At 44.4% G+C, this 16,847-nt stretch overlaps 1 protein-coding gene across 2 annotated transcripts in view; it reads right to left on the reverse strand.

Moving 5' to 3' along the window:
• SLC39A11 (solute carrier family 39 member 11) overlaps positions 1-16,847 on the reverse strand; it is a 598,886-nt gene that overhangs the window by 149,719 nt on the left and 432,320 nt on the right. The window contains exon 11 of one of the 2 annotated variants that reach the window (XM_084837552.1): positions 11,527-13,079. The exons of the other annotated variant lie outside the window; for it this stretch is intronic. Within the exon in view, the coding sequence (XP_084693678.1) occupies positions 13,058-13,079 (22 nt within the window). The 3' untranslated portion in view covers positions 11,527-13,057. Of the gene's footprint in view, positions 1-11,526; positions 13,080-16,847 lie in introns of those variants that run through there. 2 annotated transcript variants of the gene reach the window in all.

Below are 16,847 nucleotides of genomic sequence, written 5' to 3' on the forward strand. Positions count from 1 at the left end.
AACTCTTCACATACATACTTGAGAATACGCTCCATTGAATATGTTGTTTTATCTTTGTCTTTATATTATTTTAATGCTTTTACAGATTTGCTATTCTTTGTTTAATTTTATGTACTTGTTGTTCCATTGTGTTTTAGGATTTTACTATAAATTTGATGTTACTGATAATTTAAATAAAGGGCAAGATATAAATCTTAGCAATCAAAATAAATAATAGGAGTGGGGTTTACTTCTGAGTAAACATGCGTTGAATTGTGCTGCTAAGCTAATGTATTGTTGTTTATTCAGTCAGTCGCTTCCGACTCTTCGTGACTTCATGGACCAGCCCATGCCAGAGCTTTCTGTCGGCCGTCGCCACCCCCAACTCCCCCAAGCTCGAGTCCGTCACCTCCAGAATATCATCCATCCATCTTGCCCTTGGTCGGCCCCTCTTCCTTTTGCCTTCCACTTTCCCTAGCATCAGCATCTTCTCCAGGGTATCCTGTCTTCTCATGATGTGGCCAAAGTACTTCAGTTTTGCCTTTCATATCATTCCCTCAAGTGGGCAGTCTGGCTTTATTTCCTGGAGTATGGACTGGTTTGATCTTCTTGCAGTCCAAGGCACTCAGAATTTTCCTCCAGCACCACAGTTCAAAAGCATCTATCTTCCTTCGCTCAGCCTTCCTTATGGTCCAGCTCTCACAGCCATAGGTTACTATGGGGAATACCATTGCTTGAACTATGCGGACTTTTGTTGTCAGTGTGATGTCTCTGCTCTTAACTATTTTATCAAGATTTGTCATTGCTGTCCTCCCAAGAAGTAAATGTCTTCTGATTTCCTGGCTGCAGTCAGGGTCTGCAGTAATCTTTGCACCTAGAAAGACAAAGTTTGTCACTGACTCCACGTTTTCTCCCTCTATTTGCCAGTTATCAATCAAGCTGGTTGCCATAATCTTGGTTTTTTTGAGGTTTAACTGCAACCCAGCTTTTGCACTTTCTTATTTCACCTTCGTCATGAGGTTCCTCAGCTCCTCCTCGCTTTCAGCCATCAAAGTGGTATCATCTGCATATCTGAGATTGTTAATGTTTCTTTCAGCGATTTTAACTCCAGCCTTGGCTTCATCAAGCCCAGCACGTCGCATGATGTGTTCTGCGTACAAGTTGAATAGGTAGGGTGAGAGTATACAGCCCTGCCGTACTCCTTTCCCAATCTTAAACCAGTCCATTGTTCTGTTGTCTGTTCTTACCGTTGCTACTTGGTCGTTATACAGATTCCTCAGGAGGCAAACAAGATGACTTGGTATCCCCATCCCACCAAGAACCTGACACAATTTGTTATGATCCACACAGTCAAAGGCTTTAGAATAGTCAATAAAACAGAAATAGATGTTTTTCTGAAACTCCCTGGCTTTCTCCATTATCCAGCGGATATTGGCAATTTGGTCTCTAGTTCCTCTGCCTTTTCTAAACCCAGCTTGTACATCTGGCAATTCTCGTTCCATGAATTGCTGGAGTCTACCTTGCAAGATCTTGAGCATTACCTTCCTGGCATGTGAAATAAGTGCCTCTGTTCCATAGTTTGAACATTCTTTGGTGCTTCCCTTCTTTGGTATGGGGTTTTTTTTTGTGTGATTTTTTCCAATCTGTTGGCCATTCTTGTGTTTTCCAAGCTAATGTATACACCAATGCTAAACATGTACACTGGGTACGAAATCACTCCAAATAATACTGATGTGATGCCATGTTCCATGATGCAGAGGCATAGTTGTGCCCCATTAATGTGGTGGGTACAGCAACTTATCAAATGAGAGTGCTAGCTCCATTTACTTTTAGTTTTATTCTGTATCCATTAGTTTAATGGCTTGAGCACCAAACAAAGTAGATCTTTTACGAAATGTAGTGGTGGTGCAATTAGGAAAACTATTTTAGCCTCTCTTAGTTTAACTTTTCAACGATAAAAATATATAGAGAAAGTTATGGATGTTATATATGTAGGAACATCGGAAGCTGCCTTATACAGAGTCTGATGATTGGTCCATCTAGCCCAGAATTGTTGACACCGACTGGCAGCGGCTCTTCAGGGTATCAGGAAGAAATATTTCCAGCCCTGCCTGGAGGTGCTGGGGATTGAATCCGGGACCTTCTGCATACAAAGCACGTGCTCTACATCTGAGCCTTCATCCATAGCTAGCCGCGCTGCAGTATCTCTGTGAGGTTGGGGGCGGGGGGGAATGGACACAAAGTTTTTCTCCTATGACTTCACATCTAGTCTCTAACTAGGCACTCTGTGGCCTTTTCTTTCAGAGATCATTTCATACCTAAAATGGTTCAGCTTCCAAAATGTGGCAGCAAACAACACAATGGATGGGAATAACTCTCTCTCTCTCTCTCTCTCTCTCTCTCTCTCTCACACACACACACACACACTCACTCACACACATGTTGTAAATATAAGTCAATGATTACTTAGCAGGGGAGAAATAATGGCATCAGCTCTCGAAGTGACAGATGATAATTTGATATTTATAGTCCTCCTGGAAGGTGTTAGGCAATGCTTAGATGAGAATTCCTGTCACTCACCTGTTAAGCATTAAATCCTTTCCAGGCCTACATCTCTAGCACACTTCCAAGATGGAAACGAAAGGAGATTTTTCTACTTCACTGTAAACTGGTAGTGGGTGTAAAATTGGCCTAGGGAAGTTGTAATTGTTAGTGTCAAAATCATGAAAGGGGCTGATAGATATAATCATATAGAAATAAATGCACGTGTGGTTGATTGTTGGATGAATTCAGAAGCTGGGCTGGGAACGTATGGCTGCGGAAGGAGTCTACGGTCTTAAGCAGAAGAGGCACACATGCTATAGCTCTTGTTGAGGAGGGACCAAAGGAAAAATGGGTATAGCTTCCTTGCTGGGCTCCCTGTTCTCGAACCCCCAAGTAGTAGGCACAAAGACCTGGGTTAATGGTATTAGTGCTGCTGCCCACTGAAATCATAGGGCTCAAGGAAAGCCCAGTCATAGCCACTACTCACCCCAGCCAACCAACCATACCTGGAGCACCCACACGAACCTGAAACCCCTCCACCTTGGAGCATCTGAAGAAACCCCATCTTCCTCAGTAACTCTTTATTTTCCTTACCAATTGTCCTCCATTCCACCCTGCAGCACCAGACTCTGCTGTGGCTGGGATTTTCTGACTCAGCTCATGCCTGTATATCAGTGGTGGGGAACATGTGGCCCTCCAGATGTTGTTGGATTGCAACTCCCACCAGGTCCAGCTAACATAGCCAATGCTGAGGGGAGTTGCAGTCCAACAACATCTGGAGGGCCACATGTTGCCCATCCCTGCCATACATATTCCCTCTGGGCATGAGAGGCGAGGCAAAAGGCCAAGCTTACTGCCCTGATTAACGCCTGGAGTGATCATTATCTCAGTGTCTACTTCCCACTGCCTAAGGAAGCCTTCCTCAAACCCTGGTGCTCTCCAGATGTTTTGGACTACAACTCACAACATTCCTGACCACTGGCTATGATGGCTGGGGCGGATGGGAACTGAGGTCCAAAACATCTGGAGGGCACCCAGGGGTGTGTGTGAGCTAAATGGTCAGGATATCTTTATACTTAACCTGCATCAGGACACACAGGATTACCTGTGACTCCCATATGATAGACACAAGGACTGAACTTTAGTACTCTCGTTATTTCACAGAGACCTCCTGGTTCAAGAGAATAAAGGATGCTTTGAATTGCTCATATGGGCCTGTGGGGAAACCACCACTAATTATTTGTATCTTAGAAACATCTGGTTGACATATTCTTGAGCCTGCAGGCGCTTCTTTTCCCTTTTTAAAAAAATCATCCTTAATTTACCTGTTTCTTACATACTTTATCTTGCTTGTTGGCGGTTCTGTTCGCTTCCTTCCAGCCCCACCTTCCAAACACCAAGACTCATTTTAATTATCAAAACATTTGCTTCCTTCAGCCCTCTCTTTCCCTCTCTCTCCCAAGCTCTCCCTCCCCATCTCAGCAGTGGTTAAGGAATGCGAAAGAGGAATGCTGTCCTCTCACAAGGAAGTTGAGGAAGGGGAGGAGACTATCACTTTAAAACAATGACTTTATGTTTCCAGCCAGAGCTGTAGTCACGCAAGGCTCTCTCTCTCTCTCTCTCTCTCTCTCTCTCTCTCTCTCTCTCTCATATAAACAAACTTCTGAAAGCTTTTCAACTCTCTGTATACATCGAAAAGATTCCAGTCTTTGGAAATGGCGTGACAGACACAACATTTAAAGCCGAGTTCAAATTCCTTTACATACAGCTTTTCCTTATGCAACACTGCAAAAATCTACCTTTTCCTCTCAAATTCCCTAATGTGAAAATTTGGTCCCTTTTTTGACTATTGCAACTTCCTTTATCTGGCATAACCTTGTCAGACCTCTGTTCAAAACATGGCTGCAAAAGCTGTTCTCATGTGTCCTCAAACCCTTACACAGGCTCCCCATCCAGCACAAAGCCCTTGTCCTCACCTTTAAAGCTCTCTAAGGCACTGTCTTGCCCAATATTTCTGCCCTTATTATTTTCCATGAGATCCCTTCACTCCTCCAACTCTCCCACTCTCACCTTCCCTGCTCCCTCAAATGGCTCCATCTTTTCTCGATGCTACCCCTGTCTGCCTGGAACTTCCTCCCAGAATTCCTGTATAGCATTACCTATAATGATGCTCCTCAAACTGGGAACCTTTGGCTTCCTCCATTAGTTCTCACCCCAGACTGAAACAAAGTCAAAGCACATGCAATTGGATTACAATATATTCATATATTTACTAGTGAACAAACCCAGATTCACATGGATGGGAATAGTCCTGAGTTTGGTACAGCAAAGCCTTCAAACAAAATTAGGCAGCTGTCAGGGTTGGAGACGCTATGCCTACCCCATCTGAGTGAAGCCATACCCACTGGCACCCCTAGGCAAAGTCCCTGCCATGGTGTACCCTGATAGGCCCCTGAGGGAGGGGTCTGTGGGCTGCCCCACAGTAGCAGGGAAGGGCAGCCATATACATCTGAGCTTTTTGACATGAGGCTGTTGATTGGCTTTTAATCAGTATTATTTCCTTTCAGTTTCGTCGCAGAATTGAGATCCGACCACTACATGGGAAGCATTTCCTTTCCTGCCTTTCCGCTACATAACATCTAGGCGGCACTGTGGTATAGCAGAATAATGCAAATACACAAGAGTAAATCATGCTTTCTTTCACTTTCACAATTAAGGGTGCAAGCTGATGCAGATAGGCGGCTGCCTCCAAACTCGGAGGCGACCACCTATCCAATGCAGGGCAGGAGAAGCACGGAGGGGATCGTTCCCTCCACACTTCTCCTGCCCTGCATTTTCAGCTAGACAGCCGACTGCGGCTGTCGAGCCACAGGAGGGCAGAGCAGGGGAGGAGGCTGCTGTATGATACATTAGATATGTCGTACACGCATTTCCATCCTCCCCGCCCCAGAACGCCCTCTGGGAATGTTCCATTGTGAGCGTGGAGCACGGGTCTGTTCCGCACTGCCTCTGATGCAGCACGGAAGTGTGGGGAGGTCGGTTCCCGGAAAGCCAGATATCCTATGGCTGTTTAGCCACTGACTAGCAGCTATAGGATTGCTCCCTAAATGTCACATTTTCCATGCTCTAAAAAAACTCAATGAAAATGCTGCGTTTTTCCAGCGAAACAAACAAAACTGGAGCCTCACAACATCATCTTAACAACCCATAAACAACTGTGAGTAGAGAATGATGAACACACAATAAATGCCTTGTGTAAAAAAGCCCCCAGTCTTTCAGTCTGCTCCCTCCCTTCAAACTGTATAGACTGCAAAACTATGTGGTGGTTAGACCTAGTGACTGAAAATGGAACTGCAGGGTTCAGACACATTTGTTGTTGTTTATTCGGTCAGTCGCTTCCGACTCTTCGTGACTTCATGGACCAGCCAACGCCAGAGCTTCCTGTCGGCTGTCGCCACCCCCAGCTCCCCCAAGGTCAAGTCCATCACCTCCAGAATATCATCCATCCACCTTGCCCTTGGTCAGCCCCTCTTCCTTTGGCCTTCCACTTTCCCTAGCATCAGCATCTTCTCCAGGGTATCCTGTCTTCTCATGATGTGGCCAAAGTACTTCAGTTTTGCCTTTCATATCATTCCCTCAAGTGAGCAGTCTGGCTTTATTTCCTGGAGTATGGACTGGTTTGATCTTCTTGCAGTCCAAGGCATTCTCATATTTAAATTAATGTGTTTTTAAAACCAAATAATCCCCAATGTACACACCCCTATGGTCTCCTTAGCATGCATCCCACATTTCAGGTTAGTCTAGGTTTCATGGTCTTGAAGCTATGGCACTGACAGACACATATCCTCTTTTGTTATAACAGATGTATTACTTTTATATCCCACCCATTCTCCAAGGAGCTCAAAGCAGCACACAGGCTTCCCTGTCCCACTGTATTCTCACAACAACCTTATATAATAACTTAGATTGGGAGGGAGGGACTGTCCTAAAGTCACCCAATGAGCATCGTGGCTGTGGGGATTGAATCTGGGCCTCCCCAGCCCTAGTTTGACGCGCTAACCACTATTTGTTTAAAATATTTATATACCACCCTCCATCTTATAGTACCATGGCAGTTTATAAAATGTAATTTAAAAACACACACCACTAAATGAATAGAGGGGGAGAGGGGGCCTGTATTTCATTATCTTCCCCCCACCCCAACAGATTATCAGTACTGTACACCAATCATGTTTAGCATTGCAGGGCCAAGCTGTAGACACCTGCTACCTGTCAGGTTCTCTTCTCTGTGCAGCAGATCCAACCCAAACAAACAATCCACAGTGGAAACCTTTTCCACACATAGATCACCCTCGCTGGATTAGGTGGGTGGTTAATTTAATTGAAAAAAAACCCTCTCTCTTCAGGCAACGTGCCACAAGACTGGGTTGAAAGCATTAATCAATCCATACGGCGAACTCATCCACCCCAGTTTTAAAAATGCAAAGGTTTAATCAGAACTGTTCCTTTTGAATGGTGCTCAATGGTGATGATTTTATTGGAACTATAGATACAGTACGAACTTTTAGAAGGGTAGCTGTGTTAGCCTGTTGCTGAAAAAACAACAGTGTGTCTTCTGGCAACTTAAAGATTAATATATTTCTTGTGCCACTGGCATACGTTTTAGGAACATAGGAAGCTACCTTATACCGAGTTAGACCATTGATCCAGCTAGCTCAGTATTGCACACTGACTAGTAGTAGCTCTCCAAAGTTTCAGACAGGAATCTTTCCCCACCCTGCCTGGGCATGCCAGGGATCAAACCTGGGACCTTTTGCTTACAAAGCATGTGCTCTACCACTAAGCTGCAGTCCTTTCCCCTTAACTGTAGCCCACATCATTGGACATACGATATAGTAATTCAGGAGTACTTCTAGGGTAAGACAAATAGCCCATATTCCAGCTTAGCACATAAGGTGGTACCAGTGCTGGACATAGCAGAGCTCACTGTTGGAGGGCCATTATTCTCCATGTTTTATGGCTTACATGCACCTTACATCCATGGCTTAAATCCATCCGTGTGTCTTACATGCTTGACTTACATCTACCATAAGGATGCAGGCTCTCACCACCTTGCCTAAAAGCCATAAATATTGCTCCATTAATTCATCCTTTTCTAAAAATCCCTGCATGGTTGACCAATGGGATGGAAGTAAGACTAGATGATGCCATGAAATGCCTATGACCCAATATGTACTATCTTTAATACTGGTGGTGTTAAAAGGACACAAAACAATGCAGCATGTGTGGAAAAGAGGTAGTCAAAATAGGGTATTAGTCTGAGGGAATGTACTGATTGGATTTAAACATGGAGCCTGGTAAACGTCTTCTGACTCCATCAGACAGGGTTAAGCTTACATGTACACCAAAAACTAAAACATCAGCCCCACAGACACCCAAAGTAACTGAAATTACTTTGTAATTTTCAAGTAGCTTTCTGTTTACACATTGTCAAGTTGATCTCTCTCCAACCCTCAGGTAAGGACATCTCCCTTTTAAGGGAGATGTCCCCCTCTTTATACTTAGAGTTTCTCTGGGCCCATCTAAAAGTGATTGCCCCGTAAATTGGTTGATCCCTTCCCTTTTGTTAAAAATGTTTCAGGTAATATCATCCCTCCTGCCAGAGGCATACAAAACATACCTTGTGTGCTGGGCATGATTAGGGTACATATCCCCACTATAGCAAGCTACCTACAGTTGATAACACATTTGCTGCAAGTCAGTGGGGGCATTTCTTTAGTTTTCCTTCCAACATCAAACCCTCTGTCTGAGTCTCTCCTGCTAAAACATAAAACTTCATAGGTATGCCTACTGCTGTAATAAACAAAAAAATTATTTCATTCCTGTATTAATAGCTTTGCTCTTCTGACTCCTAATGAAGTTGCCTTTATAATTTAAAGTATACTAGCTGATATACCCGGCGTTGCCCGGGATGTAATTTTGTCATAGGCACTATTTGTTAGAAACACATTAAGGTAGGTTTACGCTTCTCGGAAAGGCCCCATAAGAAAGGTGAAAAGTTGAATCCACCAGACTTGATTAAAAAAGCACAACAATTATAATGAGCAGATTGAATAAAAAACACTACTAAAAATGCAAGAGACTGAATCTGTAAGCACTACTACAATATAATCCACACTGAATCTCATACCACTATTAAAATGTTCAACAGAGGCGTCCTTGCTGGATATTGCAGGAACAGGGGAGAGAAACTAAATGCTCTCCACAGTCAGAAAAGAAACCATGAGTAAAGGGGAGGGAACAAACGGCGGCCAGACAATCCAAGGTGAAGGAAGTCAGAGTGAATGGGAGAGAGACCAGTAGAATGAAAGATGGCCAATAGGATGACTGGTAGCTGAAATCAGAAACCTGGCTTGTACCATGATTGAGAGGGTGTACTTGTTAGTAAGGGAAAGTATAAACAAAGTAATAATGTAACTCCGCGACTCCTGTCATACACTCTGACAAGTGAGAATGTGAAGTAAGAGCGGCAGCAACTCTAGGGCCCAAATGGCGGGCTCAGTGGCCCCTGCAGTGTGATTAGGCCCAGGGCAGCTCCCCCTTATGCCCTGTCTTACAGACGGCCCTGCAGCCAGCCACAAACACACAAACCCAAAATTCTTCAATTCAGCTACACGTAAAACTCCGCTATTTTGCCCCTCATTTTGCAATTGCCTTCTCAATTCCCCCCAGTTCACTCTTTTATGAATAAAGCCCCAAGTCTCCACTCCACTGTGTCATCCCAGCCCCTCAGACAGGCGAGCACACACCGCACCACATGTCACATTAGTGTTAATCGCACGCTACTAACAGATACATCTGGCATTGAAAGGGGTAAAGATATTTAACACTAACTTGCTTGCTCGCTGGATATTGCAGGAAGAGGGGAGAGAAACTAAATGCTCTGCACAGTCAGAAGAGAAACCATGAATATTTTCGACTTTTATATATATAGAAAATGAGGGGTTCAGACAACCTACCCTTACACATTAAAAGCATGCATGAGAGGGTTGAGGGACTACACCAGCTGGGCTTGCGCCATGCACACCCCTCACTCCACCCACCCCATCACTGCATGTTCAGTCACTGTGAGAGGGGGCCATATGTGCGTACCAACTTATGCCCATAGTGCTCCTCCATGAGAGGGGGGATCTGGGCCAATAAGGATCTCTCTTTAAATGGAGTAAGTAGCTAGCTCTACTTGTATTTGATGGTACATGCATAAGGCCTCTATTTATTTGTTTGTTTATTTATTTATAATATTTATAAACTGCTCCATATCTAGAACAGATTTCAGAGTGGTGAACGCAAATGATAAAACAGTAAAAGCATAAAAGATTAAAACACCACATTAAAATTACACTTCTTTAAAAACACAGTGCTAATAAAAACCATAACTGGTCCATTAAGGAATGCCTCCTGGAAGAGTGCTGTTTTCAGGAGGCGCTGGAAACAACACAGTGTTGGTGCCTGCCTGACCTCCAGGGGCAGGAATTCCAAAGGAAGGGGGCCGCTACACTGAAGGCTCTTCTCCTGCTGGACTCTACTCAGGCCATAGGTCCATGTGGAACCACCAGGAGCAAGCCCTCCAATGACCTCAGTGACTGGGCAGGTTGGTTGCCAGGCACTCTCTCAGGTACCCTGGTCTCGAGTTGTTTAGAGCTCTGTACACTCACTGAACATGTGGCTGGTAAATATGGGCATGGGGCTAGCCAGAATGACCCCAGAACCTCCTCACACACTGAGTGAATGTGTGAGGGGAGTTATGTGTACCCCTTGTTGTCTTTTTCTGTATGTGTTCCATCAGCTTGAAAGAGGCGGTTCTATGGCCACTTCTTAAGAAATCTTCTTTGCACCCAAGAGATCTTGATAACTACCATCCAGTTGCTAATATACTCTTCTGGGCAAGGTGCTGGAGAAAGTGATGGTGGCTCAGCTCCGGGCATGTTTGGATCACACAGATTATCTGGATCCCTTTCAATCTGGACTTGGATCTGGTACCGAAACAGCCTAGGTATTCCTGACAAAAGACTTCTTTTGGGAGAGAGACAGGGAATGTGATCTTGTTGGCTTTCCTAGATCTCTCAGTGGCTTTTGATACAATTGACCATGGTATTTTGCTAGATCAACTCTGTGGATGGGGGGTAAAAACCTCCCAATGCTATTGTCTGAAACTGACCCTGTGGGTAGGAATGTAACCACCATATCACTGTCCCTGCCCCCGAACAGTGATATGGCTATTCCATTCCTATCTACAGGGCCAGTTTCAGACAATAGCATTGAGAGGCTTTTACTTGACTCTCTGGCATTTGTGCTATGGAGTCCCACAGGGTTCCATCTTATTCCGAATTTAAAATGAATATGCTCGGTGATGGCATCACTTGAATTTGGAGTGAGGTGCCATCACTATGCTGATGACACCCAGCTTTATTTCTTTTTGTCATCTGAGTCAGGCATGGTCATGCAGGTGCTGAATTGGTGTCTGGACTCGGTTATGGTCTGGATAAAAGCCAATAAACCGAAGTTGAATCCCAAAAAGTTGCAGGTGGATCTGCTGTCCAGGAATCAGGTTTGCAGCCAGTTATAGATAGGATTACACTTCCCTTGGAAGAGGAGGTGTGTATCTTGGGGGTACTTTTGGATCCAGCTTTGCCACTAGTGGCACACTTGGTCCATATCACAGTGATCCTAAGGAAACTGCAGTGGTTCCCAGTTTGGTTCCAGGCCCAATTCAAGGTGCAAGTGCTGACCCAAACACCTGAAGGAATGCTCCTCCCTATATCAACCTGCCAGTTTCTTAAGAAACAGGGAGGCTGTTCAACTTGTAATGTCATGTGACAACGAGAGAAAGAGGCTTCCCCGTTTGTGGAACATCCTTCCCACAGAGGTGCAACTGGTGCCAACCTTGCCATCATTTCCATGCCAGGTCAAAATACTTCTGAAAATACTTCTGTTTGTCTTGCATTTTAAGTCTGTTTCTTTTTTTCCTTTTTTTTTTTACTCCCTTGTATTGTTTTATGATTGTCTTTATTATTTTTCTAACACTGGCCTGATACCGTTTGATGAAGGACGGTTTATAAGTATCCAAACAAAAAAAAAAAAAAATGAAAATAGTGTGATAGGGAAGGGGTGCATTTACCGTATGCCATATATGTATCAGTTCTGCTGAAGTGTTGCACCTATGTGATTTAAAGTATTCTTGAAAGTTGAGATTGGTTTTTAAAGAAGTGCTCCTAAGGCTAAATTAGGAGTTTAGACTTGAAAGGCTGGGGGTATTATAAAAGGGGAATTAAAAAAATAATAATAATAGGGGGTGATATTGAAAGAGTTCAGTGATTTAGTGTCTCTTTCTTTGCCTCCCTCCTCTCTTTGCCTCCTGCACAAGGATCTATTGAGAAACCACAGAACAAACGCTCCCTTATGCAGCTCCAAAAAAAATCTTCTCTTTGGTTTGTCTGAAACAGCTGCCTCCAAGCACGCTATAGTTACTCATTAACTGGGTCTCCTAAGGCTGGGGGCGGGGGGGGGGGGAGGAAATAGGAGGAGGAGGAGGAGGAGGAGAAAGAAGCAAAACACTTAATAGACCCTAAATAAACCCCCTCCCCTCACAAATAAATAAATCCGGTGCCCTGGGAAATAAAAGTGAAGAGAGCAGGTGCCCTCTCTTCTGCTTTTTCCAGCTGAATGCTGTGCAGGAAAGGGTGCCTGATCTTGCTTGGGTGCCTGGCAGCTCTAGGAGGAGAAGGGCATGATAACATTGAGAGTAAGTGTGGGGAGAGAGACACAAAGAAATCAGAGTATTGAAGGGGAAAGGAGGACAGGACAGACAGAGGGCCACTTGTGCTCTGCTGTCCTGCTTTATGATCTGGGGATGGGATGGCTCACTCCCTTCTTTCACACTTGCCTCCACTCCCCCTCTGCTGGAATTTGGCTTTTGCAGCCCCTTCTCCACTCCACATTAGACTCTTTTGGACTCTGGAGCAGAAAATCTCAAACTGTTTATCAAAATGATGTGAGAAAAAGAGGTCTCTAAGTTTTACTGAGTCATGGAAATTATTAGGTGCCTTCAAAGTTTTTGGCTTTTAACATATAAGAGGACTGGGGAGGGGGGCACTTTGCACCCTCATGGATTTTCCAGGCCCTGCGTCACTTTCTTGCTACATTTATACCCCACCTTTCTTCCAAGAAGCTCAAGATACTTACAAGGTCCTTCCCCTCTCCATTTTATATTCACAACAAGCCTGTGGAGTAGGTTAGGCTGAGAGAGTATGACTGCCCCAAGGCCACTCAATGAGATTCTTGGCTGAGCAGAGAGTTGGTCTTGGGTCTCCCCAGTCCGAGTAAGAAGAACAATAAATAATTATTTTTAATTTTTTTAAAAGCAAGTCCCAGCCTGTTTCCTTTTGAAGATATGAGAGTTGCTCCGTACGAAGAAAATCTGTTGTTCCCAGCTTCCACTGTTATGGACAATGGATGCAAAAGCGCCAGGATGACTTCATACTTGTCGCAGTTGTGTGCTTTAAAAAAAACCAAAAAAAACTTCATTACATTTTACAATAACTGGATTACTTGCATTCAAATTTTTGCGGTTTTGCACTGACTTCTCAGTGCCCACCCTAACAGTGCAATCCTATGCATGTCTACTCAGAAGTAAGCCACATTGAGTTCAGTGGAACTCACTCCCAGGTAAGTATGCGTGGGACTGCAGCATAAAGGAGGTACTTGGAGGCATGATGGAGGCATCATGACAGATTTGTTTAGTATAGGCTTCAGACATGCATTTCTCAACATGGTCTGAAATAATTCAGATATACGCATCCCTGAGCAGTTAAGGCCACCACCTGTATTATCTTTTCTGAAGCATATTCATGTGTGGAAGAAACTAATTTCTTCTTTACACTGAACATTTACCAATATATATCATTTTCCTTGAAAATGTTTTGCATGTGTGTGGGGGGTGGGGGTGGGGATTTGAGGTAACTACTTTTCTACCCATATCAGTTCTAATTTGAAGAACTAATACGATGCTTCACATAGCACAATGCCTCATGTCCCCTTGCCCGGAGAAAGTTATGATGTGAATGTATCAATAACTGTGCCATCTACTACCAGTTCTCTCCCTAGAAAGCTGTTAGTTGGTTGCCATTCAGGCTTTTCATCTCGATTGACAGACTGCACTGATGTGCATGAGAAAACAGACCAGGGTAAGTAATTGTGGCCTGTGGTTACTCTAGACACACTACGCATCGCCAAGAGAAAACCACGGGGAACCTAGGGTTAATTCTGCAGGGAGGCTGCAGATGTTTTCAGAGCCCTGTTTTCAGTGACATTAAGGTATGATTTATTATTGCTCTTATGAACCAAATTCTGCACATTATTTTACGTAATAATTATGATCCTCAGACAGCATCTGTGTAATGCCACACACTAGGTAATTCATCTGGCAAGGACAATATCCTTAACACTCCTCTTTTGGTCCATGATAAATGAGCACATCTAGGACTGTTTGCATATAGCTCTGAATGCCAAACCGACAAGTGCTAATTCTTCTCCCGCTTTCAGTCAGCACGCGCTAAGTCACTTCAGTCGGGGCTGTGTGTTTTTTGTGATTCCACACAAGCATTGTATATTGGTGGAGCAAAAGCCAGCATGCATCTCTCTCTTTATCTGCACCCCACCCCTCCACTTCTAGTCTTTATGAACTTGAAATTGTGCAGAGAAGGCCTGCCTGATGAACTTTCAAAATCCAGATAGGTGGTTGAATAATATTTCCATTGACAAAAGGGCAGGACTTCTATGAGTACTGATGCCTTGCCTAGACTCATGGACAGCAGACACAGAATAAAAGATCCCAATAGATGCACTTTTTTTCAACGTGCATAACTGCTGCAGCTTAGCTGGCTTTTTGTGGTACAGGTAAAAAGGTAAAGGTGAAGGTGTCCCCAACCAGTCGTGTCCGACTCTAGGGTGCGGTGCTCATCCCCGTTTCTAAGCCGAAGAGCCAGCGCTGTCCGAAGACGCTTCCGTGGTCATGTGGCCGGCATGACTGAACACTGAGGTGCACAGAACGCTGTTACCTTTCCCACTGAGGCGGTACCTATTTATCTACTTGCAATTTCTTGCTTTCGAACTGCTAGGTTGGCAGAAGCTGGGACTGAAGATGGGAGCTCACTCCATCACGCAGCACTCAGGTCTCGAACTGCTGACCTGCCGACCTTCCAGTCTGCAGTTCAGCGTCTTAACCACTAAGCCACCGCAGCCCGTGGTACAGGTACAAGGGTTCTATTTAAAGAGGGGGACCAAAAAAACACATACATGGAGCCCTGACTTCTGTGTTGTTTGGTGTTCACGCAGTACAGTTGCCTGCGAGTGTAATTAGCCTTGATTTCCCTGTGTTTACTTCCTTCCTAACTGGACAACACTGGAAAACAAGCCCATATAGCCTTGCAGATGGCTTTCTTCAGGGTCACAAGCATAAGTACAAAGGGACACTCTAGCCCAATTAAATTCTACCTTTAACTGATCCTTGTCATGGACCATTGGCACTTGCCAAAAGCATTTCAGAAGAGTTATTTTTACTATTGCCAGATGGTACTAGAGACAAGCACCTTTGAAAGAAGTCACGGAAGATCTATTCTCACACCATTACAGCTGGTATGTGTGAACTCAGCCTAAACATTATAGTTCAAAAGCTATCATTTGGTGTCATATAGTGACCAAGGCTGCAATCCTAAACACCATTACTACAGAGTAAGTCCCACTGAACTTGGAGAGACTTAGTTTTGAGTAAACATGCTTAAGAGTATAAAGTGATACATGTTGGGGCAAAAAATCCCAACTTCAAGTATAGCTTGATGGGATCTAAGCTAGTAGTGATTGACCAAGAAAGAGATCTTGGGGTTGTGGTGGACAGCTCAATGAAGATGTCAACCCAGTGTGCAGCTGCTGTAAAAAAGGCAAACTCCATGTTAGGCATAACGTTAGAAAAGGGATTGAGAATAAAACTGCCAACATCATACCACTATACAAATCTATGGTGTGACCACACTTGGATTACTGTGTACAGTTCTGGTCACCACACCTAAAAAAAGATATTGTAGAGCTGGAAAAGGTGCAGAAAAGGGCAACTAAATTGATCAAGGGGCTGGAGCATCTCCCCTATGAGAGAAGGTTACAACAAATGGGATTGTTTCGCTTAAGAAAAAAGGAGGGTAAGGGGAGACATGATAGAGGTCTACAAAATTATGCATGGTGTGGAGAATGTGGGTAGGGAGACATTTTTCTCTATCCCTCAAAATACTAGAACCCAGGGTCATCCTATGAAGCTGATTGGTGGGAGATTCAGGATAGATAAAAGGAAGTACTTCTTCACACAGTGCATAGTTAAACTATGGAATTCGCTACCACAGGAAGTAGTGATGGCCACCAGTTTGGATGGCTTTAAAAGGGGGTTAGACAAATTCCTGGAGGAAAAGGCTATCAACGGCTACTAGTCTTGATGGCTATGTGCAACCTCTAGTACCAGAGGCAGTGAGCCTATATATACCAGTAGCTGGGGAACATGGGTGGGAGGGTGCTTTTGCACTCATGCCCTGCTTGTGGGTCCCTGGTCGACAGCTGGTTGGCCACTGTGTGAACAGAATGCTGGACTAGATGGACCCTTGGTCTGATCCAGCATGGCTCTTCGGTTGCTCTTATGGTCTTAAGATTGCACTGACTAAACTATGAATGAGGAAGTCCCTTGGTCAAATTTCTCTTGAACTCAAAAGTTTGCTTTAGGCAAAACACTCTTCAGCCTGATTCTTTCAGCTTATGGGGATAATAATCTCTCTTTTTCCCCCAACCCACACACACACACGCGCACACACACACACCACCACCACCACCACCACCACCACCACAGGTAGAGAGATCTTTGCTTGTGCACCCCATCATCTACCAGTCCTACCGTTAGGCAGAATGGGGTAGCCACCTTAACTGGGAGGTGTTGGGGGTAGGGAGAGATGGTGAGATGTTGGTGGTCAAAGTTGTATGCAACCTGCCCTGTACCTATGCTACCTGCAGCCCTCAGGTGTGGTGGAGGAGAATGTCCTACTGCCAGAGTTGAAGTCAGATTCAACTTCTGGTCATTTCTTTACATAGAATGTGGAGAAAGGTGCCATCTTGTCTTTTGCCTTAGGCAGTGAAATGCCTTGGGCCAGCCCTCTACATCCTAAGCTTCTGCTTCTCCACAAGCAGTAGGCAATGCAGTGGAGTATATGGAGATTCCACGAACAACCAACCCA

Source organism: Heloderma suspectum, chromosome 2, assembly GCF_057233095.1.
Source record: "Heloderma suspectum isolate Gila_16-S chromosome 2, 16-S_ref, whole genome shotgun sequence".
NCBI lineage: Eukaryota > Metazoa > Chordata > Lepidosauria > Squamata > Helodermatidae > Heloderma > Heloderma suspectum.